Source organism: Cotesia glomerata, linkage group LG6 (assembly GCF_020080835.1).
Source record: "Cotesia glomerata isolate CgM1 linkage group LG6, MPM_Cglom_v2.3, whole genome shotgun sequence".
In the NCBI taxonomy this organism is placed as follows: domain Eukaryota; kingdom Metazoa; phylum Arthropoda; class Insecta; order Hymenoptera; family Braconidae; genus Cotesia; species Cotesia glomerata.
Window position 1 is genome coordinate 2,604,164 of NC_058163.1, and position 26,914 is coordinate 2,631,077.

The 26,914-nt window shown below is 29.1% G+C and overlaps 1 protein-coding gene across 14 annotated transcripts in view; it reads right to left on the bottom strand.

Annotated features, from left to right (window-relative positions):
* The window catches only part of LOC123267470, a 134,782-nt gene that overhangs the window by 8,508 nt on the left and 99,360 nt on the right, over positions 1-26,914 (bottom strand). For 10 of the 14 annotated variants that reach the window (XM_044732102.1, XM_044732100.1, XM_044732106.1 and 7 more), the window contains 8 exons: positions 19,720-19,826; positions 14,091-14,232; positions 12,179-12,625; positions 11,944-12,094; positions 9,121-9,855; positions 6,377-6,598; positions 1,742-2,194; positions 1,266-1,397 (listed from right to left, as the gene is read on the bottom strand). In XM_044732102.1, coding sequence (XP_044588037.1) covers positions 1,266-1,397; positions 1,742-2,194; positions 6,377-6,598; positions 9,121-9,855; positions 11,944-12,094; positions 12,179-12,625; positions 14,091-14,232; positions 19,720-19,826 — 2,389 coding nt within the window. Of the gene's footprint in view, positions 1-1,265; positions 1,398-1,741; positions 2,195-6,376; positions 6,599-9,120; positions 9,856-11,943; positions 12,095-12,178; positions 12,626-14,090; positions 14,233-19,719; positions 19,827-25,805; positions 25,913-26,914 lie in introns of all 14 variants that reach the window. The other 4 variants (XM_044732099.1, XM_044732104.1, XM_044732110.1 and 1 more) reach the window with 1 other exon arrangement.

A 26,914-nucleotide genomic window follows, 5' to 3' on the forward strand; every position in this document is an offset into this window, starting at 1 on the left:
TGCCGAAAGCCGAATTAACACTCGATAAACGCCGTGGTTCCTTCAATTTCAATTATTTCCGTAAATGCATGACATCAATAATAATAATCATAATCAATAATAATAATTTACAGTTAAATAATCACAAGAGCGCTAAGCTCCCGCAAATCTAACCGACTCCTTAACCTCACTTTTATATTTATATTTTATTTATATTTATATATATTTATAATCGGAATAAAAATTTTATTGTACAATTAACGGGACAAATTTAAATTCCATTGATAACAACCAGGATTACAATTTAATATTATTATTTTCAAATATTAACTCGCATTTATCTCCAGGCTTTAAGATATTCATTAACGAGTTAATTATTAATTAATTAATAGTAAAATTGCATGGTAAATTTTATTTTTTTTAATTTAATAAAACTAATTTAAAGAATTTAATTAAATAAAAATTTTATCTTTAGAATGTTAATTCTAACGCTAGTGACGTCATTTAGAGTAACGCCATCTTACGGCATAATTTAGAAATATTTATGATGGCGTTCTCAGTTTGAAAAAAAATATACAGCCGTTTTACCAAAAATAGGTTATAATTAATCCCCCATCATATATTTAAATTTTAATGTCTATTAATTTCAAAATAACTAGATAAGAAGCAATAATTATAAGTATGTTAAAGATAATAGTTATTTTTAAGGTTAGATGGTCATTTAGTTATTATTTAAGGTGGCGTTGTGTGTACAGAAAATACAAGTGTATAACGTGATTTTCATTGGCTCTCAGCCCCAAAAGATATAATGACGTCACAACCATAAGTCGCTTTTTTTACACGGTAAAATTATCGAGTTTTTATAATTAATTTATAAAAAAATCCAATTTTTTATCAGAGCAAAAATTTTTTTTTAGCGCAAGATTTATTCAGTATCTAATAAAAATTTCCTTCACTGTGAAAATTTTTCATTAATTTTTACTTTGTTCAAATTCAACTTTTTCGGATTTCCGTACTAGATTTGCGGTCAGTTTTATTATAATCCAGCATTGCAATGCACTGATAGTAAAGTTTAAAAAAATTTTTCACCGTATAATTTCATTATTTTGTTGCATTACATAATATTGTTCCTTCAAAATCTTTTCATAAAACCATATTACATTTAACGTCATTAAATTAAAGCAAGTTCCTTACTTTTCTATAATTAGATGTAATATAATTTTTGTATATATATTTATGTATATAATAAATTTTATATAATAAGATAAAACTAAATTTCAACTCACCATCACTCCACTGAGTGCATTCTTCACATCTGGCTTTCCAGCCATATGATTCTTGAATATTCTCGACATATCTTCAATTTTGGCATTCGCTGCTAGATTTTTAGCATTATCGGTCAAGTTCTTGAACATCATCTGTAAAAAAAAAAAAAATCCAATACATTATATCAACTATAAAATCATGAAAAACTTCATTAATTTCTTTATTAATGAAGTAAAAATCCAAAAAAACAGACAGTTAGAAATCTCCGACAAGATGGCGGGTACAATTCCTAAGCCGCAAAATGGCGGACAGTAGCGCGTCAAATTCAAAAATTTATACTAACAGCATAACACCCAAGCGTCACAACAAAAATTGACTTTTTGATAGATTTTACTCATCCAGAAGTTGAAAATTCAATAATCGTTAACTTAAATTCAACAAAACATTACCAAAAATAAGTTTGTGCCGCTTGGGGCAGAATTACTTAAGAACTTACACTCTTATCAGTCATAGGTGGCAGCACAACAGTTTTCTCAAGAATTCTCATGACAATCTTCCAGAGTTCCTTGAGCAGCCGCTTAAGCACTGTCTTTTCGCAGGACTGGGCATACAGCGACAAACTTCCATCCAGGAGGTCCATAAGCGGCCTGAGGACATCATCGGCCTCCATCGCGACAGCGTCTCTCTGCGCAGCTTGTTGTAGGTTAACCTGCCCGCCGCCTTTTATCGCCAAAAGCAAGTCCCCGAGTTCGCGGACGGAAACAGTTATTCTCGGTTCCAAGCTCCTGGCGAAGAGCACCGCTAGTTCATCCAGCGCGGTGTTTAATTGTTGCTGGAGTTCTTTTAGGATATTTGCTGCGTCTTCCTCTAGTTTTTCTCCTCCCATTGATTCGAACATCTTCTCCAGCTGGACTCGCAGCTGCTGGATGTTGTTCATTAGGATGCACGCCTGTAAGTTGAAATATTAATTAGTAATTTTTTATTGAATATTTCATCCTTTCATTTCTTTATTTATTTATTCATTTGTTTATTTATTCATTTGACGCCAATCGGCATTATACAATAATCAGTACATACTTTAAATTATAAGATATTAATTATAAATTATTAAATCTGAGAATTTTGGCTCGAAAATTATACACAGAAAGGTTCATTTTGCAATGCCTGGAGAAAATTAAAAAGAAAGAAAATTCAAAAGTTCAAAAAAAGAAAAACAAAATTAATGGTGTTCCACTCTTATAATTTAGATGAAAAATATGAAAATATATCATGTTAACAAACTATTTGTAACGTGATTGGTCGAATATATCATAAGCATGAAAATATACGCAAACGCTATAGTTAGGCGCGCGCTTGCGCGCGCAAATTTGAATTCTAGTTTTTAATAATATTGCAATATATGTTTCTTGAGATTAGAGCGGAAAGCCTTGAAGGAGCCACCAAAAAAGTTTACGGAATTTATATATATAATTATTTGCAAATACAGTGCAACCTCAATATAACGAACTTCAATATAACAAATTCCTCGATTTAACGAATTTTTCAAAATCCCCTAGAACTGCCCATAAGAGTCTATGTAAAATAATATACCTTTATATTACGAATATATTTTTCAAACAACCTCACTATAACGAAAGTTCAATCATTGCAAAATATAGATAGAAACTATTATTGACCTTTATATAACGAATTTCCTAGCCAATAACTTCTACATAACGTATTCTACAAATTATCCCCACTTAAGGTAGTACCCTCGCGACTTCCGTCGTCAAAAGTTTGTGCTAGAGTGTATGGTACATATACTTTAGAGTCATTATTGACAAGCCTAAAACTTTTTGCTGTTTATGTACTTATTTTAGCCAATCACAAACGAGAAACTGATCGTTTGAAAAGTCTGGCAACACTGCGTGAGCGTTAAGATATTTTATAGTGGTTATACTGTAGTGTTTTGGACTAACTGTAGATTAACCTCTGTTTTGACACATGCGTTTATTTATTTATTTACATACATTTATTCGGAAATATAATTACAATGTCTGAAAAATTGACTTATAAAAGACGATTCATAAAAAAAAGTCCTTGAAAAACGACAGAAATCACTAGCAAATATGCAAATAACAAATAGAAAAAAAATAATTGACAATATTGTTTTGTTTTTTCAGAAAAATCAGTAATTGAATTTTTTATGTTGATGTATTTACGGATTTTAAATTTTAGTATTTTTTTTATTATTTCATCTGACTATTATTTTTATAACTTATGAAAGATTAATATATATTATTATATTCAACTTATTAACTTTTTGAATTTTTATAAATATAGAGAAATACTTATTTTCATAAAATAATCATTGTTACTTTTTTTTTTAAATAAATAAAATTAATAACTATAATGTTACACTTAAAGTAAATTAAACTTTTCAAATTTTTCAGCGCATGCGCGTCTCATATTTTTTTCGCGGCTCACAAAACTTGCGTTGTTGCCACAGTTTTATTAACGTATCCCCTCCTCGGCTAAAGTCTGGTAAATTTTTCATTACTTATTAATAAATCTCTCTGAAACTGTGTGGTAATTATCAATGAAATTATTTTTAAAAAATTGTTTAGTTGTTAGTTAACGTTACTCTAGTTTTTTAAAAGAATCCTAAGAAAAGTTTCTGAGATATAAAAATGTTTGTAGGTAAACTTTTCGATATCCCGTATACCGCAATGTAAAAGAGCGTTCAAAACTCAAACTTTGAAATTAAATATCTCTGAAACTAAATGGTCAAAAATTTTCAAATTGCGCCAATCGACGCAGAATTATATGAATATTAATCTGCCGAAGTTAAAAAAAATCCTAAGAAAACGACTCTGGCGAGGGTACTACCTTAATTCCACAATAACTAATGTCTTAACGAGTGCTGACATGTATAATTCTTCATAAGTCAGTCATAGCTTTTTGATCACTGTAAACACTGCTGTTTGTAATTGCTAGTAGTTTTAAAGTTGCAATGGCTGAAAAACGGAAAAGGTGTTCTTTAAGTATTGCAGAAAAACGGCAAATCATCAAGTACGTAAACGAAAATCCTGTAATGAAGAAAATCGATATAGCAAAGAAGTTTGAAATTCCCATTAGTACACTGGCTACAATTTTGAAGTCTAAAGAAAGATTTTCCGAAGAAACTGGGTTGCGTGCAAATTGTAAAAGATTAAAAATTGTAAAAGGTGGTTTATCTGACGGTGTAGTTAAATTAATTACGGAGTTAGATTGTGCTTTGGATATAATTACAAACACTGGCAAGCAGACTAAAATTGATGACTTTTTTTCGAGTAAAGGAACGAAAAATGAAGATTAAGCTAATAACATTATTCTTCAATCATGTTATGTTTTCTTTAATAAATTCTATCTTTATTTTGTCTATTTTATTCATTCTATGTCTGTTTTGACCTTAAACTGATTTAAATATTTTCAAATAAATAATTCTGTGTTTTGATTTAAATGAGTTCTTATTCATTAGTGGAAATTTTCTTACCTCGTTATAACGAATTTAGTTTAATCTAACTTCTATATAATAAACCTCATTATTACGAATAACTCGATATAACGAAAAATTTTTATTTCCCTTGAGTTTCGTTATATCAAGGTTGCACTGTACAATGTAATAAAAAATATTGATAAGTACGAATAATTTTTACCTCAAAAGTTAAAAATGATTATAATAAGATTAATAATTATTTTTTTAAAATTACAGTAAAATAAAATATTTTTATTGAAGTTACTAAGAAATTTAGAAGCAACTATTTGGATTTAAATAGTTGCTTCTAAATTTAAAAGTAAATTTTCTAAATTTAAAAGACTTTAAATTTTGGAAAGTTTGTTGATAATTAGATTTTTTTTAAAAACTGGGCCCATAACCTGGCAGTTAATGGTTATATTTGTACTTGTTGCCGAAAAAATAGAAAGAAAAATGTTAGATTGTAATGAAAATAGACTTTTTTTTTATTTAATTGAAAAAATTTTTGAAAAAGTAAAATTTTGGTGCTTTTTCATAAAAGAAATTTTCTTTATAAATAATAGTATGATATTCTGCAATTTATAATCTTATTTCAATTTTTTGGATAATTGTTCACAAATACTACGAAAAAAAAATATTGAAAAGTACCATTAATTTTTATTAAAAAGGTTAAAATTTTGACCATTTGAATTTTTAAGAAACTGGGCCCATAACCTAGTTAAAAGGACTTTTTGGCGCAAATTTAGTAGGAAAAATGTTAGATTGTAATTAAAATTGACTTTATTTTGTTAATTTAATTGAAAAATTTTTGAGAAGCTAAAACTTTAGTGCTTTTTCTTGAAATAAATTTTCTTTATAAATAATAGTAAAATATTTCGCAATTTATAATCTTATTTTAATTTTTTGAATAATTATTCACAAATACTACGAAAAAAAATATTAAAAAGTACCATTAATTTTTATTAAAAAGCTTAAAAATAATAAACGTAAAAAATTGATAAGATTAATAGTTATTTCAGACTATTAATATTAAAAATTCCAGTGAAATAAAATGTTTTTACTGAAATTACTAAAAAATTAACCGGACTTGACAGTAAAAATTAATCTAAGTACCGGAATTATCCACCGACTTTGAGGCGGCGCTGCAATCGCTCTCGACTTATCAGCTGTATAAAAAATTACACATTTGGGTGATTAGTTGTTGCTCAATTACAGTTAATTCTAACAACACTTTTATACAATAATCATTCTAATTAAATTTTATCCAATTAGTTGAATATTATTTTTAAAAATGTACTTTAATGAAATTCGTTATTTTTTTTTACTATTAGCAATTATTCTATATATATTTTCAAGTGAACTCACCTCAAAAAATAAATTAAATCTCAAAAATTAATTAAACATTCACTCTTATCAAACTAAAATCTTTTCCAAAATATAAAACCTATAAAAATAGTAATAAAATTCCATTGATAATATCTTCAATAATAATTCTATTTTACGATCGCGGTAAGCTGCATTAAAATTATTTTTTTTTTTACTCCGGTAAATTTTACTGAGATAATCTTTAAAAAAATATTGCTACAATAAAAAGATTAAAATTAAATTATTTATGTATTGTTAAATAATACTTACAATTCTTTCATCCTTAAGGTGGCCTGGAAACTCTCGTTTTACGATATCCGAGTAAGACATCAGGACTTTAACAATAGTCTTGGCGAATCTCTTCATATACCTCTTCCAGATTTCCGGATCAGGACACTCCAGTTTGGAAACGACGTCGAAGCACTGCGTTAATTGGGTAAATACGTCTACTACTGATACACTGAAAAGGGCGTGCTCGCTGCTCTTTATGAACTGCAATTATTCAATTTTCATTTAATTATTACCATAATTTATCCAACTATTAATTAACTTCAAAACTTTCAAGCTTTACGCAGTATATTATTGCTTCTGTGGTAACTATTGTGTTTGATGGTTATTGAGCGCCATAATGCTTAATTACTAGTTCCGTGACGACGTGAACCGTTAAATTGTCTTATAACGTTTCATTTATGAATTTAATTTTCATTAGAAGTAATAATATAGTGAGTTTTAAGGAATAAGTAATTAAATTTGGAAAATAATTTCTTATAAATTCTTAAAATAATTATTTACTGTTAACTATAAGGGAGAAGTTAAAAAATAATTTAAATAAGTTAATTACAAAAAATTTTATTTACAATTCAATTTTAAAGCTTGTTTAAATTTTCCCGCGGATAGTATTTGTTCTCATACGAATTGAACGCCCTCTTTCGTTCCGATGTGAATCATAAAAAAGGACCAATTAAAGATTGACCTTCGGTCAGTCAAAGAACACAATTGAGTATAGTATCAGCTGTCACAAAGCTCTATTTACAAATAAATTTTTCTATATGGCTTAAAGGACAGAAAATTTCTCCGCCAGCAGAACAAAAATTAATTATAATTAAACAAAACAATATTAAGCTGCAATTTTCAATCCTTAACCTCCTATTAGGCAGAAAGAGAGATTAAAAAATAAATTGAGTTGAAAAATTTATTTTTTCAAAAGTTATCGTGTTTGTCCCTGCATAAAAATTTGAAAAATCTACACTATAAGCTATTAAAACCACTTTTTTTTTATGGAAAAATAGCAATTATTTACTCTAAACTATAAGAATGAATTAAAAAAATTATTTTAATAAGTTAATAACAAATAAATTACAAGAAATTCTATTTCCAATTCAATTTTAAAGCTTGTTTGAATTTTCCCGCGGATAGTATTTGTTTTCTTACGAATTGAACGCCCTCTTTCGTTCCGATGTGAATCATAAAAAAGGACCAATTAAAGACTGACCTTCGGTCAGTCAAAGAACACAATTGAGTATAGTGTCAGCTGTCATAAAGCTCTATTTAAAAATAAATTTTTATATATGGCTTAAAGGACAGAAAACTTCTCCGCCAGCAGAACAAAAATCAATTATAATTAAACAAAACAATATTAAGCTGCAATTTTCAATACTTAACTTCCTATTAGGCAGATGGAGAGATTAAAAAATAAATTGAGTTGAAAAATTCATTTTTTCAAAAGTTATCGTGTTTGTCCCTTCATAAAAATTTGAAAAATCTACATTAAAAACGATTGAAATCACTTTTCAACCTTACATAAGGTAAAAACCCTGAATTATTGACATTACAAGAGACAAAGCTATGATTTCATTTTTTTTTAAGCAATCAAATATCAATATCGTTGAATTTTGTTTGTGGTAATGTCTCAAGGAATGTTTTTACTAATCAATTCCTTTTTTTAAAATGATAATCATTGATATTTACTAATTAATTTTAAATAATTAAATAGAGTATTCGGATACACCAATTATTGGCAGGTTAAAAAACTGATTGATCTAATTATTGACATACCTTAGCCCCAATTATTGACACCTATACTGCGCATGCGTCGAATCATCTGCTTATTCTTATTTATCGAAACTTGTTATAAGTAATCAATATTATTAAAGTTTATTAATAATAATTTCCATATATGATTAATTACTTATAAAAATATAAAAATTAATTTTAAAATAATTTATTGAATCAGAAGAGTTCAAACTCTTACAGTAAATTTTTTAGGTTAAAGTCAAAAAAAGGCGTGATAGCGCTGTCGAATGGCTGTCAATATGAGATTCAACTTAAAAATTATCAACTAGTTATTGACACCCATTATTTAAATATTATAAAGGAAACAATTAATTTCGATTATTCAATTTTATAAATTTTTCATATATTGTTAATTAAATAAAAAAGATCATATAATTAGACAAAGAAATTAATTTAAACAGCATTTAAAAAAAATTTAAATTAATTTAAACAGCATTAAAAAACGTTCGTAAGGTTTGATCTGGTGCTTTTATTTTTTTTTAATAATTAATATTTAATATTTTGAACTGACAGTAATTTTTTTCAATTTTTTAATTAATTAGAATTTAATAAAAATTTATATGATAGTTATTCTTATTACAGATGATTAAATATATTTAAAAATAATTTAGGGTGTCAATATTTAGACCCCTGTCAATAATTGAGACGAATATATAAAAAAATTTGAATTTTAATAGAGCTCACAAATTTTATATTAGCGAAGTGGCATAACTCTTTTTTAATCGCGCGGAGCGGAACAGGTTCGAGTCCCGACTAGGTAAATTTTTTTTTATTTATAATTTATAAAAAAAATTCTATTGCTAATTAAGAAAATTGATATTGAGTTAAGTTTATTATTATTATTATTATTATTATTTACTTTTCAATCTTTTTATTTTTGGATCAAGAAATTATTTTCCAGTGAGTGTTATTAAACAGTATAAAATTTAAAAAAAACTCACCCCGTCCTTTTGATCTCTATTAAAGGCACCATGGAGATATTCAAGTGAGACGTCATCGTTTTCGTTGAGCCACTGCATAACGAACGGCTCGAACCAGGCTGGGTACTCAGGAACTGCGCCTTTGTACGGTGGAACGTCCTTGACGTAGTTGGCGTGGAGCCATTTCACCCTGAAGTGGAGGTTCATGTACTCGGAAGACTTACACCGTCGGTACTGCTCGTGCTCCTCGAGGGCGTACTTCATGTCTACTGCGAAGAGTGACCACATGGTAGCGGCGGACAGCTGACCGATGTTCAGCTCTTGAGGGAATTGATTGAGCACAGGACCGTAGCTGTTCTTGTCCTCCTCTATCACCGAGACAATCAGCGCGATCAGCTTGTGCCAGAAGTCCAGGGAGTCCAGGACCGGGCCGTGGTCATTAGGATCCCGCTTAGCTTCGTTCGGGTCCACCTGGAACTCCCTGTTGTACAGCTCGTAGCAATGCTCGAACAGGAACTGGTACGTCGACCGTAAGCAGGCTTTCACGCAGTCTTTCACCACTGTGCTAGCTCTCGGAGGACTCGTCAGCTCCTGGACCTTCATCCGGAAGAAGGTTATGCTCGTCAGCAGGTCCACTGTGCTCTTCAAGTCCTGCAGCTTCTCTGGTCTGGATGCTGGGAAGTTGTTCCTGAACATCGACAGATCAATACGCAGCGTGTTGTGCAGCTGGTCCAGAAGTTTCACGAATTTTTCTTTCTGTAAGTAGTAAAGAGTACAATTTTTTTTTAATTTCTAAGTCGTCTAAGTTAATTTTAAATTTGTTTTATTAAAAGAATTTATTTAGTTGATGAATTTCTGGAAAATTTAGTTTAAAAAAGGAGAGAATTATTTAAATTAGCAAAACATCCAAGATTTTATATCAAAATTAATTTTAATTAGCGGGAACAAGTTTTAAATTCAAAATTACGGACAAATTTGTTAAAACAAAGTATTGAAAGTTTAAGTTTAAGTTTTAAAAAGAATTCAAATTTCATTTTGATTTTATTTTTAATCAGCAATCTTAAAAACTTTAAATGTTCACCATTTCCAAATTAATTCACCGATTTTGTTCAATTTCGAATTCAATGCGACCTTATAGGGAATAAGAATATCAAACTTTATCAAGATCCATTTAGAATTCTAAGTGGAATCACTTTTACAAGTGTTGTAACATCTAGTACTATCTAAAACTGCTATAAATGAAAATTCCGTTAGTCAAATTAAATCTAATATCATCTGCTGAAGCTGATTCAGTGTAATTTCTTCAGAAATTCTCTATTTGCCCTCAATACAAAGTTATAGCGACTTAGTGTCTAGACCGTCACGCCTACTGATGATATAAATTGTAAACTTATGGGCGAAAATATTAAACCCTACCATATGATTTAGTGTTGATTTATCGTTATATATTTTTCAAAATTTTTTCAACTATAGTCTTGTTGTATCACGAGATATATAAATACATCAAGTCGGAAACGTCAAATTGACCAAATTGTGAAATTTTATTATTTTTCGCTCAGTATTAGTGGTATTCTATAAAAAATGACTAGCATATGATTTGTTTAGAAGTAGAATTGAACGGTGGAGGTTATGTTTACATGGTTATTTGACTTAATAATGCTGAATTTCTTCCATCACATTTAATATACACGGTAAAAAAAAAACACATAAGCTATTGTAATACTTTTTGCCCATTTTTTGCTTTAATTAAACACCAGAGCGCTCCACTTCCGACAGATGTGCTGCCTCTACAGTTAGTGCACGATCCCTATAGTAAGGTACCCGCGGGTAATAAGGCCTAAGTGATAGAAATGATATTTAAAATAACCGCTTCCGCTAAAGGCTTCTCTAGTAGAAGCGTCTGGGATAGAAATGTCGCTACAAGTTTATAGAGTCCCGATACAACCTTCCCTGTCTTCTATATTTCATCATTTGTCATATACTAAATTAGCGCAGAAGAATTCCTAAAAAACGGCTTGAGTAAATAGTAAACATTTTTTATAATTTTATATTTAATAATTTAAAATCATTGTTCTAATTTTTATCAACATCTTAAAAAGTATTGTTGCTAAATTTAAGTGAAGATTGATCTCTAATACCAATTCTAACAAGTACTAGGAATTTAAATTGCGCGCTTCAATTTTTCAACCAATAAGGAATCGGATACCACATTTTTCCGATTACAGTGAATTTAACGGTAATTTTTAAAGAAAATTTCTTTCAGTGTATCAAAATAACCTTATAGGTTATTTTGGCCAGTTTTAAACCTTAAACTGTCCTTAATTTCAAAACTAATCTCCCGATTTTGCTCATTTTTGAACTAATCCAAAATGACCCTCTAAAAAATTATAATCCAAAGTTTCATCAAGTTCTATCAACATCAATTATCAGTATAGTTATAATTAAAAAAGTGAACTCTGTGATAAGAAATAAAAGGTCAATAAATAAAAACGTCCATTAAAACCAGGATGTATGTGTAGAAAATGAAGATGAGCCACCTGTTGGCATATTCAGAATGAATGTGACACGAAAACGAAATAACTCTGGTAGGTCAGACAGCCGGGGGAATTGATAGGGTTGAAGTACGCTTTGGGTGCATTGTGAAACGAGCCGAACAGTTCTTGAGTAACGGATGGAGCTGTTTCCCAGGAAATTGCAGCATTTCTCACCCCTCACCAGTACCCAGTATCCAGTCTCTTAAAGCTCCAGCTAAAGCGTCACAAGGAACATGGAAATAGAAGATTCCCCTCCCTTCTCCTTCTTACTGCGCCATCTACGGGATAAACTTAGAATTGAAACACTTACCCCGAAATTGCTAGCGGAGAATCTGTCGCTAGCCGAGACAGCTGATGACGCAGTCGTGTGTGCATAGTAAGCGTTAATGTTCGCCAGAAGCGCTGACATCGCTGCCGGAACTCCTGAACACAGGTACTTGGTTGACAAACAGTGGAAGTGCCTGGAACATTTAAATATTCATTAATATGAGTCATGACCGAACTTAGCAACATTAAATTTTGTTGATATCAAGTAAACCACTCACGTCATGGCTTGATATATGCTCTCAATTCCGTAGCGCATCGCGAATTCATCCACGAGCTCTTCACCAGGAGGCTCAAAGTAGACCTTCCAGGCGTCGTCGCCCTTCGCCTGGGGTAGCTTCACATTGCCGTCATTTCCCTCGCAGAGGCTGTGGAACAAGTTCTCGTGGAGACAGGTGTATTGGACGTGGTAAGGCGCCACCTTCTCCTCTCCCTTAATCTCCACACTGATGTGGAGTCTAATGGCGCCCGAGACTGCGCTCTTGTCGGTTCGCTTTTCCAAGTTGTACCAGACGTCCATTTCACCGCTGAGGGTTCGCACCTCAATGATCGTCTGCCCCAGGAAGTCATCGCTCTCTCTGGTGAGTTTCTGCCGCAGTTTTGATTTCAAGTCGTTGTCTTCGTCCCACACGCGGACTTTTATGCGGTCTGATGAATTGTGGCACTCGCTGGAACAAATTTTGTTAATATAGTACTAAATTTTCAATTATACTGAAGAAGTACTTAAAATTTATCCGAGATTTGCATTAATTGAAAAAAAAAAAAAAAAAAAAAAAACAATTATCTTTTGTATTACTTGACAATATTTTTTTTTTAGGTTAAATTCAACTGTTTTGTGATATGTGATCTGAATATAGCAAATACAAGAGTATAGAAATATATAAATATTTTTAAAATCAATTTAGAAAAAATTAAATTGTTTAAAAAAATAATTAGAATATTCTTCTTTGATAAAAAATTAATGCAAGTTCTTTATTGCATTAAACTTGAGATTGCCGCCATTTTATTCACTCATTTGGCTGCCATCTTGTTGAAAAAATTGAGTTACACTATTATTACCCAAAAAACTTGAATTAATCCTGAATATTATTTGAGATGTGCATAAAATTTATTTATTTGGTACATTAAATCAATTAAGCCGTAGAATACAAGACTAAATCTAAAAAAATCAAAATTATCAACAAAAGCATGAGTAATATATCGCGTGACAAATGCCAAAAGAGCGTACTCCTACAGTAAGATAGGGCTTTGTGCCAAAATGGCGTACAAAAAAATTTTTTTTGCCAATCAGCTCAAAATCGTCCAAAACGTCACGATCAGTAGGAAAAATTTTTGAGTTACTAACGCCAAAAGGGCTCATCTTGAAGGTGTACGCCCTTTTGGCTTTAGGAAAATTTTTCTTAAAGCCAAAAGGGCGTATAAAGAAAATTGTTTTTTATTATAAAACATGAAAATAATGCTGCATCGATGAATACCATAATAAAGGTAAAAAATAAAAAATTGAACTATAAAACGCAAAATGAGCAACGAAAAATTTTTTTCTGAATTTTTATAAAGTTGTAAAATTTTTTTCAATTTTATTTGAGTCTATTTGGAATTTTCAAAAATTACCCAATTTTTTTTTCTTTACTGTTTTTGAGACTATTTTGTAAGATTCAGATTGAGAAAAAATTCATTCTTTTAAAAAATGATTAAATAAATTACAAATTTTTAAAATTTCGCGCTTTAGTAGCCTGACAGCCATCTTAAATATTTGATATTAATTTTTATAGTTTAAAAATATCATTAAAATTTTTCATCTTCATTTTTTCTTATTTTCACTCTTAGAGCCACCCAACCATATAATTAGAATAGAAAAAAAAAATATAGAAGAAAAGCCCTTATTTTCTTCACAATAGCCTCTTGAGTAGGGTAATCTAATCCAGTTTTTGTAAAGCAATCCTTTAATAATCTTCAATTGTGAATGTTCCTAGTCTTTCTTTAGGCATTAGTACTTAGCTTTTTAGCGATATTTTTTGGGTAGAAATCCTCTTTTGCTTATATTTTTGCATTATAAGATCGTACTGGTGTCTTAAGAACCGCAATTGGCATAAAACCTTATAAAATATGTAAATTAAGATAAAAAAAACTTACAAATAAAATTTCTCGTTCCAAGTAGGATTCAATTCTTGAGTTATCGTTCTCGTTCGTTTCTTAACTTTTCCAACTTGAACAGTCACATAAGGATCCGAAGTGCCGCTTTTATCTTTGGCGATAAGTCCTTGCGCGGAGATAACTAGAAATAAATGTCTCGTTAGCACAAAATTAGGGATTCAAGGAAAAAAAATGTATTATTTTTATTCCTGCTTTTTACAACGCATATTGTTTAAGCAAATTAAGACAAAATGTAGTTTAAGTTGGAGCTTAAATTCAAGTTAGAGTGGATCAGAGTGGAGTAGACCGCGAAAGTCGGGTGAGTTGTCTTGCTGGTAAATGGGAGTTGGTAAACTGTAATATAGTGGTTCCTTCACCCTGAGTGGTCCTGGTGGTCCTAGTGGAACAGAAAATAGAGCTAGATGCTAGATATGATAGTTGAGTTAAAAAGTCCGGTGGTTGGTCCTTCGAATTAGCTGACGAGTGAGTTTTACCACCCTCTCAACTCCTTCTACCCCTTAATGCCAGTTTCGAAACACTAATCGAGTCACAACAACTGTAATAATGCAGACTCTAGTGTCTACTCCACTTGACCTACTGTCTTCGTCTCAGACATTATGTTCTTTGGAGTAGTTATTGTTTTGTCGAATCATAAAGTTCTATCGCTTAAGTTTAACACTATGCGTTGCGCAGAAATTAAAATTTTGAACACACATGCTTATGAATTTCAATTTTTAGTCATAAATACGACGACACACACATTTATTAAAAATTCTGACGATTTTTTTAAGCGTGCAAAAAGCGCGGCGTGATTTTTTAATTTTATAAGAAATTACAGCGGTTATTATTTTTGGATATTTGTTTGCCGTAAGATGGAGTGAAAAACTTCCTTTCTTTGCTGTAAGATGATATGAAGGATGAAAATAATTTTGTAGATAGTTATTTTATTGTAATTCAAGATATTTTGCGCAAAATTTTGGTAAAATACGCCGTAAGATGGAATTAATTCTTCAAAAGATGGATATTTCTTCATTGTTCTGCCGTTAGATGAAGTGAAATGCGAAAATAGTATTTATTGTTGAAAATTTTTATGTTTTGCAGTAATATGAAATTTTGTATTGTAAATTTCGTGTCAAAATATGCCGTAAGATGTAATGAAGTCATTAATACTTCGTTGGTCCGCTGTGAGATGGAATGAAGTGTAAATTATTTTCGAATAGAAGAATTGATTGACATTTTTTTATATTTTACCATAAAATGAAATAATTTGTAAGATGGATTAAATATTATTCCGTAAGATGGAATTAAAAACGTCCATTTTTCGCTGTAAGATGAAATGAAGTATGAAAATATTATGTATATAATTATTTTATTATAATTATTGACATTTTGAAGTAATTTGCCCAAAATTTTATTAAAATACGCTGTAAGATGGAATTAATTCTTCAAAATATGAATATTTTTTCATTATTCTGCCGTAAGATGAAATGACGTGCAAAAATACTATTTTTTTTATTGGAAATTCTTATATTCTGCAGCAGCAAAAGAATTTATATTGTAAATTTTATCAAAATATGCTGTAAGATGTAATGAAGTCATCAGAAAGAGAATATTTTTAGTGTTCCACCGTGAGATGGAATGAAGTATGTTCATTTTTCGCTGTGAGATGAAATGAAGTATGAAAAAAGTTATGTAGATAATTATTTTATTATAATTATTGACAATTTGAAGTAATTTGCGCAAAATTTTGTTATATTACGCCGTAAGATGGAGTTAATTCCTCAAAAGAATGAATATTTCGTCATTATTCCGTCGTAAGGTGAAATAAAGTATGAAAAAAGTTATGTAGATAATTATTTCATTATAATTATTGATATTTTGCGCAATTTTTTTTAAAAATACGCCGTAAGATGGAATTAATTCCTCAAAAAATGAATATTTCTTTATTTTTTCGCTGTAAGATGAAATGAAGTTAAAAAATACTATTTTTTTATTAAAAATTTTCATATTACGCCCTAACAAAATTCTATATTATAAATTTTGTGTTACAATACGCCGTAAGATGTAATGAAGTCATCAAAAAGTGAACATTTTTTTGTTATTCTGCCGTAAGATGAAATGAAGTGTAAAAAATACTGTTTTTTATCAAAAATTTTTATATTAGACCGTAGCAAAAAATTTTAATTGTAATTTTTATGTCAAAATATGCCGTAAGATGCAATGAAGTCATCAGAAAGAGAATACTTCGTTTTTCCGCTGTAAGATGGAATGAAGTGTAAAATATTTTCGAACTTTAGAATTTATTGAAAATTTTTCTATATTACCGTAAGATATTTTGTCGTAAGATGGATTATATATTATGCTGTAAGATGGAATGAAGTTCTTAATTAACCCGTATAATTATTGTTAATATACCAAGTTGACATCTAAATACTTCTTTATAATTGCCGTGAGATGGAAAACAATCCATCTTACGGCAAAACAATAAAATACGTAATTCTATAAATATGAAACATCTAAGTGCAATATAAAATAAAAAATGACTAATATAAAAAATGTTTGTGCATGAGTGCGTATGACTGAATGACCAAAACATATACATGCATCACCAATATACATTAATAACCAATTTTAATGGATAAAATGGATAAAATATTAAAAAGTAAAATCAATAAGCTTAAGATTAGTGTTTCTGGTCCTCTGGGTGGTTTGGTTTATTAATTACCATATTGGTGTGTTACAGATATCGTGTATGTTTAATTGGTATGTAAACACAGTATGTATATGTTATGTTTGTGATTGAGATGTGGAGTCAAGCGAGAAACTATCTGGAGTTTGGGAGGACAATGTGCTTAGGATACCAGCACAAAACTGTTTAACATCCTCATTGATTTCGGGAATAATCATACGCGTATTTGTCCCCAGAGTGATGCTTACCGCCTGTGATTGATGGAGTTATCTTTGGTCTTTAACCGAGTGGATTAATGATTTATTTATCTCGAATTCAATTTAAATTTTGGGTCATATTACCATCTTATTATTATTATTGAAGTTTAAAGAAAGTTGCAAATTTTATTCGAGTGATTTTTTTTCATCAAGAATAGAACAAAAATCACTTGGCTTAGCTTGCGGATTTTCTTTAAATATATAGAGATATATAGGTATATATTTTAATCGGAAGTGAATCAAGAGATTTGATTACTGGGGCGGAAAGAAACGCCAACTGTTACCCTCTTCCGCTGTGGCTATCGTGCTCGATTTTTATTTCACCGCTTTTACTTTTTTTTTTTTTTTTTTTCGCCTGACGTTTATTTTTATTACGCCTGGATTTAGAAGAGTTTATAAATTTTTATAGCGGAAACGACGAATACTTTTACACATTTATTATTAAATAAGTTTTCGAGTAGTTTGATGTAATGAGAAAGTTCATTTTGTTTTATGTTATGAGTTAGAAAAAAAATTTCTTTGACATGAATTATCGCTTTGATTTTTAACGAGAAGTAGAATTTGAGAAAAAAAAATTTTTCTTGCCGTAAGATGGATTAATTCGAAAAGTAAAAAAGGTCTTATTGAAATTTTTGTTACTTTTCAGAATAAAGTCTAAATTGGAAGAAATAGTTTTTTCTCGCCGTAAGATGGGTATTTTTTGCCGTAAGATGGATGAAATGTTGCCGTAAAATGGATAACCTTTGTTAAAAAATTTTTCCATTTTCAAACGAAAATTAAAATAAATATAAAAAAATTATCTTGCCGTAAGATGGACATTTTTGCCGTAAGATGGAAAAAAAATTTAATTTTTTTTAAAAAGTTTTTTTTTTCATTTTCAAATGAAAGTTAAAATTAATATTAAAAAAATTTGTCTTGCCGTAAGATGGATTTAGCCGTAAGATGAATAATATAATTTTTTTTTTTAACTTTTTGTTTGTTGTCAAACGAAAGTTAAAATAAATATTGAAAAATTTTTTTTGCCGTAAGATGAAAATTTTTGACGTAAGATCGATATTTTTGCCGTAAGGAGGATTTAGCCGTAAGATGAAAAAAATAATGTTTTCTAATTTTTCAACGAGTTAAAATAACAAAAAAAATTTTCTCGCCGTCAGATGGACATTTTTACCGTAAGATAAATATTTTTGCCGTAAGATGGATTCACCCGAAAGATAAAAAATGTATTATTGAATATTTTTTATGTTACTTTTTAAAAATAAAGTCTACCGAAAGAAATATTTTTTTTCTCGCCGTAAGATGAATATTTTTGCCGTAAGATGTATTCAGCCGTAAGATGAAAAAAAAATTTTGTTTCAAACAAATTTTTTTTTAATTTTCAAACGAAAGTTAAAATAAATATTAATAAAAAATTTTCTTGCCGTAAGATGGACATTTTTGCCGTATGATGGATATTTTTGCGGTAAGATGGATTCATCCGAAAGATAAAAAATGCCTTGTTAAATTTTTTTTGTTACTTTTCAAAATAAAGTCCAAATTGGTAAAAATATTTTTCTAAAAATTTTTTTTTTTATTTTCAAACGAGTTACAATAAATATAAAAAAAAATTTTTGTTGCCGTAAGATGAATTTTGTCGTAAAATAAAAAAAATTATTTTTTCAAAAAAAATTTTTTTTTTCATTTTTAAACAAAAGTTAAAATAATTTTTAATAAATTTTTTTGCCGTAAGATGAAAAATTTTTTTTATCAAAAAATTTTTTTTATTGATTTTAAAAACAAAATCAAAATATTTTTTTTACCGTAAGATGAAAAAATAAATTTCCCTTCTAAATATCATAAAAAACTATCTTTAAATTTTAAAATTACCCTCCTAGAAATAAAACCTAAATAAAAACATAAACCAAAAAAAAAGGGTAGTAATTAAATCGAGGTAGTATTTTAAAAAGCAACAAAAATAAAAAAGCAACACAAAATCTCCCAAGTAATTTACGGAGAAAATAAAAAACGAGATAATAGCTCTGACGGGTTTGATAAATTTAACTGGTAATTTAAATGCTGGCTTTAACCCCTTGGCTTCCTTTCCTCGTCATCTACTTTGTCAGCCGTCAACTACCGGGTTTCTTCGTGTTTATTGATCCCCTCGGTTTAGCTCACCCCAAAAATCTAACCCCCGTAATCCCAATTAAAACCTAATAATTCATCCAAAAATTCTTCGAACTAAAAATGAATAATTACTTAACTATCAACAATAAATTACCCCTATAAAAAAATACCCTTAATATTTTTTCAATTAAAATAATTTAAAAATAATTAATATAACAAATACCAAGAAGAGATGTGAGGTCAAAGCGCTGCACCTGCTAACATAAAGGTATCGATTTACGGGCGTCGCATAAAATGAGACCAAGGAATATTCTTTGTTGTTTTTATTTATTATTTAACTTTTACCTACTGGCGTATGTCCTCTTTAAACACTGTTTAGTTATTTATTATTTATCGTATCGTCACACAAAGCGAAGCCTTGTAATAAATAAAATGCGTGTGTCAGAATATATTAATTATTTAGTAATAAATATCCGATAATTGTACCCCGCGATTTTGATTATAAAAACACAATAATTATTATTATTATTATTGAGCTGGATGAAAATAGTGTGATTTAGTCAGTGTGTTTATTATGGGGTACCTGTGATGGCGATCTTGCACGACCACTTGCTGGTACCCTCGAGGACGATCATCTCCGCCTGCTCTAGGCTGTCAATGTGTGTATCCGGGTCGACTGAAAAGGTCGTGCTGAAAATAATACAATGACCTCAAATTCAACGACAAGTACTAAACGTGTACAGACTACCTGTAGCGATTGTTCGACAGGCGTTGCTGAAAACAAAATTGTTAATCTAGAGAAGTTCTTGCTGAAGAAAACGAAATCCTGGAGGTCACTTTTGAATTAGACACCTGTTCGATCGAATTATGGCTTAGAATAAGAAAACTTGTTGCTCAGACCGCTCAAGCTATAGCTTATCTGATGGCTGGGCGCCAGCAGCTGATTAAATCCCGGTAAATATCAAGATATATCGCTGGTTATGAATTTAATTATGATTATAGCTGTTTTTATCGAACTAGGGACAGGAAAGTGCTTTTCAGCGAACTGCATTAATTTATATCGACAATTTTGAAGATAATTGCCTTTTTTTAAGAGTTGGTTTGGTTATTTGATAATAAAGTTTGGAAAATGGAGAAAAAAAATGAAGAAGAGGAAAAATATGCTAGAGAGTCTGGGCCGGGAATCGAACCTGGTTTTTTTGGGTGAGAGTTAAGAGCACTTATAGTTAAGCTATAAGAGATATTGATAGCAATTATTTTACAGCTGGGTAAGAAATATATCTAATAATGGGACGAAGGAAAATTTTCTGACGTAGTTTGATGTGAAAAAGAATTAATATTGTTTTTTGTGAATAAAGTAAAGTACCCAGTAGTTGAACAGGTTTTAAACTAAAACGTATTTGACGACTTTTAATATATAAAGATGTAATTATTAGTTCAAATTAGTAATTTTCATGAAAAAATTAACAATCTTAGATTGAAGCGCAAAATAATAAAGATAATTGAATATTTATATTTTGACAACGTTTTTAAGATAGGCTAAAGGAGTAGTAGTTGAACAATCAATTATAACAAGCTGCAGTAGTTGAACACTTCGGGAGCAGTAGTTGAACTAATAAAATATATGGCAATAGGCACACCAAAAATTTTCAACGTTTTATTGAAATATCTAAAGAATTATAACTTATTGTTGATTAATATTAAAAATAATACTATGAATATTTAATATGTTCATTTAAAAATGAGAAATATTTGTATTTAATTTTTTAATTACATTTTTTAAGAATGACAAAGCAAATTTTCAATTATAAATCAAAAAAACCCAATTCAAAACGTTCAATAATTTTTAACTACACTAACTTTTAGCTATAAGATTTATTTAATTTGCAGTAATTAATACAAATCACAATTCTGATCACTAGTCTACAAAGCTATTAGAGATTAGAGTGCTGTTAAAATTATAAGGCCCCAGCTTGTTCTAGTTCTAGGTACCGCTTTTAAAATTTCGAGGTATAGTTAGACGCTAAAATTTAATATAAAAATTATAGTTTATGTCTTTGCAAAAAATATGTATTATTTAGAAAAGACTATTTTATTGGATGGTACAATTTTTTGTACTTAAAATGATGATATACCGTTTTTTTTTACTGATTGTTCGGCTTACGGTTTAGTACCTTTTTCATTAAAAAAATAGCATCTACAACATATTGGTGATTAGTACAAAAAATAATACGGTGAATACTTAATATGTTCATTTAAAAATGAGAAATATTTGTATTTAATTTTTTAATTACATTTTTTAAGAATGACAAAGAAAATTTTCAATTATAAATCAAAAAAACCCAATTCAAAACGTTCAATAATTTTTAACTACACTAACTTTTAGCTATAAAACTTATTTAATTTGCAGTAATTAATACAAATCACAATTCTGATCACCAGTCTATAAAGCTATTAGAGATTATAGTGCTGTTAAAATTATAAGGCTCCAGCTTGTTCTAGTTCTAGGTACCGCTTTTAAAATTTCGAGTTATAGTTAGACGCTAAAATTTAATATAAAAATTATAGTTTATGTCTTTGCAAAAAATATGTATTATTTAGAAAAGACTATTTTATTGGATGGTACAATTTTTTGTACTTAAAATGATGATATACCGTTTTTTTTACTGATTGTTCGGCTTACGGTTTAGTACCTTTGTCATGAATAAAATAGCATCTATCGGCTGTTCTCGACGTGTCAACTTTCAAGTTAACAAAAATATAATTGTTTTGATTTATAATTGAAGAAACTTACAGAAATCAATTATTGTATCATTGAATAATTATAACATGCGCATATTACTCATAATAAATATACGGATTTTGTATTACAACAATTCGAAAAGTCTGTTCAAGTACTGGTTCCATTTTTAAAGATGTTCAAGTACTGGGTACTTTACCTTATAACATTATTTAATAATGTCATTTTTCAATATTAATATCCATAAATTATATTATATGCATTATTTAAAAATACACTGATAGAAGGATTTATTAATTATTAATAATTTAATTGATTTGAAGACATTTAATTTATTAAATATTTTTTAACATTTAATAAATATTTATTTGGGAGGAAAGTACATTATTAATAGTTAATAATTATTTATTAATAGTTAACAAGTATTTATTAACAGTTAATAAAAATTTTGTTGAGTGAATTTGTTTCGCTTTTAATGTCATATGATATAAAGATTGCTTATAAACAAAAATCATCTTTATAAATTATTTGCATTAATTATATTACATTCTAATAACGTTTATTGTAAAATAGCAAATTCTATCACAGCTTATAATTATCTTTTATATTTTTAAATATTAAAAAGGTTAATTTATTTAGTGAATTGAATTATTATCATGTATTCCAGCTATAGCGTTATAAAAAGTGTCAAAAGAAAATTACTATTTTTTTGCTTTTTATTTTAAATAAATATTTGTTAACAGTTAACAAATATTCATTAACCATTAATAAATATTTATTAACAGTTAATAAATTGTACTTGATAAATTACTTATTAACTGTTAATAAATATTTGTTAATTAACAAATATTTATTAACATTCAAATCGTATTTAATGAATAATTTATTAACTTCTAAATCCTATGTTAAAAAATCATTTATTAAGTTAATAAAGCTTATTAAATATAAACAAATCCTTCTATCAGTGTGTAAATATAAATTTCTTGCTCTTTAACCATCAGACTTTAATCAAGGAAAGCTTCCGTAATTAAAAACAGAAAATCACCACCGGGTTAATTAAAATGGATGACCAGTAAGTCAAAATGAATTAATAACCCCAAGATGAGTTTAGCGGTAGGTTAAAGTTAAATCGAATGAATGAAAATCCATAGCAAGCTTTGAAACCGGGATTGGTAAGTCCGCTGAGATTACTCTCGACTATAAGATCTGGTTGTGCTTCTGGGCATGAATGACGGTATAGTAGTACTGCTCTTCAGAGTCTTATCGATCAGTCTCTAGAAGCACAGACACTGGCGAGACCCGAGATGAACTATTTCAATCGCGATATTGTCTCCTGTTCAGGGTTAGCTCAGCTGAAATAACAAGATCCGAACAGTGTGACTCAATAACCCAAATTCATCATCACCATCATGATCAACACACTTCCGTTTGGCAACTAAGGATAACTAAAGTTATCTTTACCGACGACTTAAACCACTTTGGTGAATTGCAATTCACTAACAAGCTTAGTTTATTCCCAATTCAATTGTAAATTTAAACATCAGCACTATGCAAATCCGCTTAGAGATTTTATCAATTGAATAACTCGGTTATTTATCGGCGATAATATCTACTGTCAAGTGTATAATTACTATTTTATTTATTAATTTATGAGTATATATATTGAAGGTCCCTAGATACAAAACAGGTCTTATTATATCTGGAAAGTTGTTTGTGTTGGTTGTTTTTATTGGATTGGCAACACTGAAAATATAAATACGGATAAAAAACAATTATACGTACAGCAGTATCAATATTTAATGGTCAACAAAAACGAGCACTATTATTAATAAAGTCAAAAAAATTAACACTTAAAAAAAGGTTGCCTAATATCGGATCAAAAATCGGCATTGGATTTATCCAGCGGTACAAAAATAATTAATAATAATAATTAGCGACATATACGACTGCTACAACAACCATTTGCGCATCAAATTAATTAGTGTACTTCCTTAAGGAGATCCAAGTACCTTTCTAGTGTAAAGATTGTCTATAAAAAAATAATACGTAGAAATACTTTTGTTCTTAAAATTAATTTTTAAAAATTAATAAGATTTTTGAGGAAATTTCCGAAAAATTTACTCATTAAATAATTATTAACATTTAATAGACTAATAAAAAATATAGCACTCTGAATTACCGGTATACACTTGACAACACCGCAAGAGTTCCCTAACCTTCAAATTTATTTATGTTTACTGTCTAACTAAAATTACTAAGATCTTCTAGCATTTAAAAAACTGCGGGAACTTATGCGCATGGGTAACTGCGCAAGCGGTGTTGCCAAGTCAAATACAAGACTTTAAAGAACGCAAGTTCCGAGTGATTTTTCATAAAAAATATGAAATATCTCCGTTATACGTTCGGAAAGCTACTTTTTTAATTGTTTTAATCGAAAGCTTATTATTTTTTCAATCAAATTCAATTAAAATAAATATTTTTTTTAAATCGTTAATTGCATTAAATTCTTAGCCAAATACACGGCTAGTAAAATCTCCATTTACCTACATGTAAAAATTACAATTTTCAAACCTAATTATTTGATTAAATATCCCGGAAACCTGTTTTTTAATTTTTTTATTAATTATTAAGCTACGTAGATTGAATTTACAAATTTTCAGAAAGTTTTGAAAATTTGACCACTTCGCGTGAATTTCCTTAGAATTATAATTTACAATTTTGTTTATTATTGTAACAATTTAAAAATCCTGAATATGGTTCACTCTAAAGGCTATCCCCGGAACTTCCTGTTATATTAAAGTTCAAAACGCTTAAAAATTTTTCTATTGCAAAGTTTGTAGCTCTTTAAGCTCAAAATACAACTTCGAGCTCGAAAATTTAGTTACTGTCTTGGAAAAATGTTTTTTTTGAAAATTTATCTAACAAAATTATTAGTTATTTGTCGAAAGTAATTTAGCTACCGTTACTCTGGTAATTTTGTTGCTGTAACAAAGTGATTTTGTTGGCAAAAATAGTTGTAAAATTCTGAGAAGCATTTCTCTAAAATTGTCATTAAAGTTACTATTTACAATTTTGTTTATTATTGTAACAATTTAAAAATTCTGAATATGGTTCACTCTAAAGGCTATCCCTGGAACTTTCTGTTATATTAAAGTTCAAAACGCTCAAAAATTTTTCTATTGCAAAGTTTGTAGCTCTTTAAGCTCAAAATACAACTTCGAGCTCGAAAATCTAGTTACTGTCTTGAAAAAATGTTTATTTGAAAATTTAGCTAACAAAATTATTAGTTATTTGTCAAAAATAATTTAGCTACCGTTACTCTGGTAATTTTGTTGTAACAAAATAATTTTGTAGCTGTAACAAAGTGACTTTGTTGGCAAAAATAGTTGTAAAATTCTGAGAAGCTTTTCTCTAAAATTGTCATTAAAGTTACAATATACAATTTTGTTTATTATTGTAACAATTTAAAAATCCTGGATAAGGTTCACTCTAAAGTCTATCCCTGGAACATTTTGTTATATTAAAGTTCAAAAGGCTCAAAAATTTTTCTACTGCAAAGTTTGTAGCTTTACTTGGATCTCCTTAAACTGTTTTGTTATTACAATTGACTAATTTTTCCAACTACAGAATTTTTCCATTTGTTACAACACGTTTTCCAATGATCCCTTCAATTATTCACCCAAACTAATTCTCATAGACATATCAATTACAATTAGCATTACCCCTTTTTATCGCGGCCACAAATGGTTGTTGGCGACAAAAAAAAACACAAATGAGCACACATGTTACTGCAACCAGCCGGTCAGCCAGGCCCCTCGGAGCGAAGCTTGATTACAATCATTAAGATTAATTAATATTGGATTGGAATATCTTATATCCTGGTACGAACACATGTAGATACTATTAATATGAGCCTATCAGGAACAAACCTGTGATGGCGATTTTAGCGGACCACTTGCTGGTGCCGTCCAGCACTGATTGCTTCACTGAGGTTAAATATTTCTGGTGCTCTTTGTCGTCGATTCCAAATACTGACCTAAACTCCGAAGTCACGTTTAGTTTAACCGTAAACTTCGCTATTAATTACTCACCAGTTGTTATTATTTAAGCATATACATATATTTATCAAGTTTAATTGAATTTGCTCTCTTCCCCGCTTGTTAATTTCGATCTTCGACGTAAGGTCATAAGTTTAATCAATGTATTTAATCTCCAATAGATTAGATGTTCCTCAATTTGATATTTTATGGTATTACCGATGTTAAATATTAACGACATGTCTGTTGACAATTTATGAGTTAAGTTTTGAGGAAGAGAGCAAATTAATTCATGTTAATGCCGCTTGATCGCTATTAATTGTTTTTTTGGAGTAACTTTTTTCAATCCTCGCGGAAATTCACTTCGATAGTTATCCGTTAATATTTATAATTCATAAATAATAATTGAAAGGTGTATTAATTATTGCGCGCGGATATTGTTGAGGGATTGTTTATCTACTGTTTAATTCACCCGACAGATACGTTGTATTGTTTTTGAAATGCGATCGTAAATAGGCTGTGTTTTCGATGTAATAGTTGATATATTGAATTTATTATACGGAGTTTGATTAAAGTGGAATATTTCAACCGCTTCATGGATAAGCGGGCTCTGAATTCATTATTTTGAATGGACTTTGGTTTACAGTTGCTAATTTTATGGAGGTTAATAATTTTGGAGCTTTATCAAAATTCACTTTTTTATCAGATTTTGGGTTTGAAATTCCAGAAATTTAAAAAGCGTAATGAATTATAATTAAGTTAAGAAATTGTTATTAATAAATACAAATCTAGTTTATTAAAAAGATCGCGTTACTAAAACCATAAGAGCCATAAAACCAAATTTTTTTTGCTCCAATCAATGTAAAAATGTTGGAAATATTAACATCTATGGAAAAAAAGAAAAAAAAATTTTTTTTTTGTTATACTCCCTTATGGATTTAAGAAAAAACTTTTCTAAAGTCATAAGGGCGTATCCTGTATTTTTTTTGGTTTATTATCAA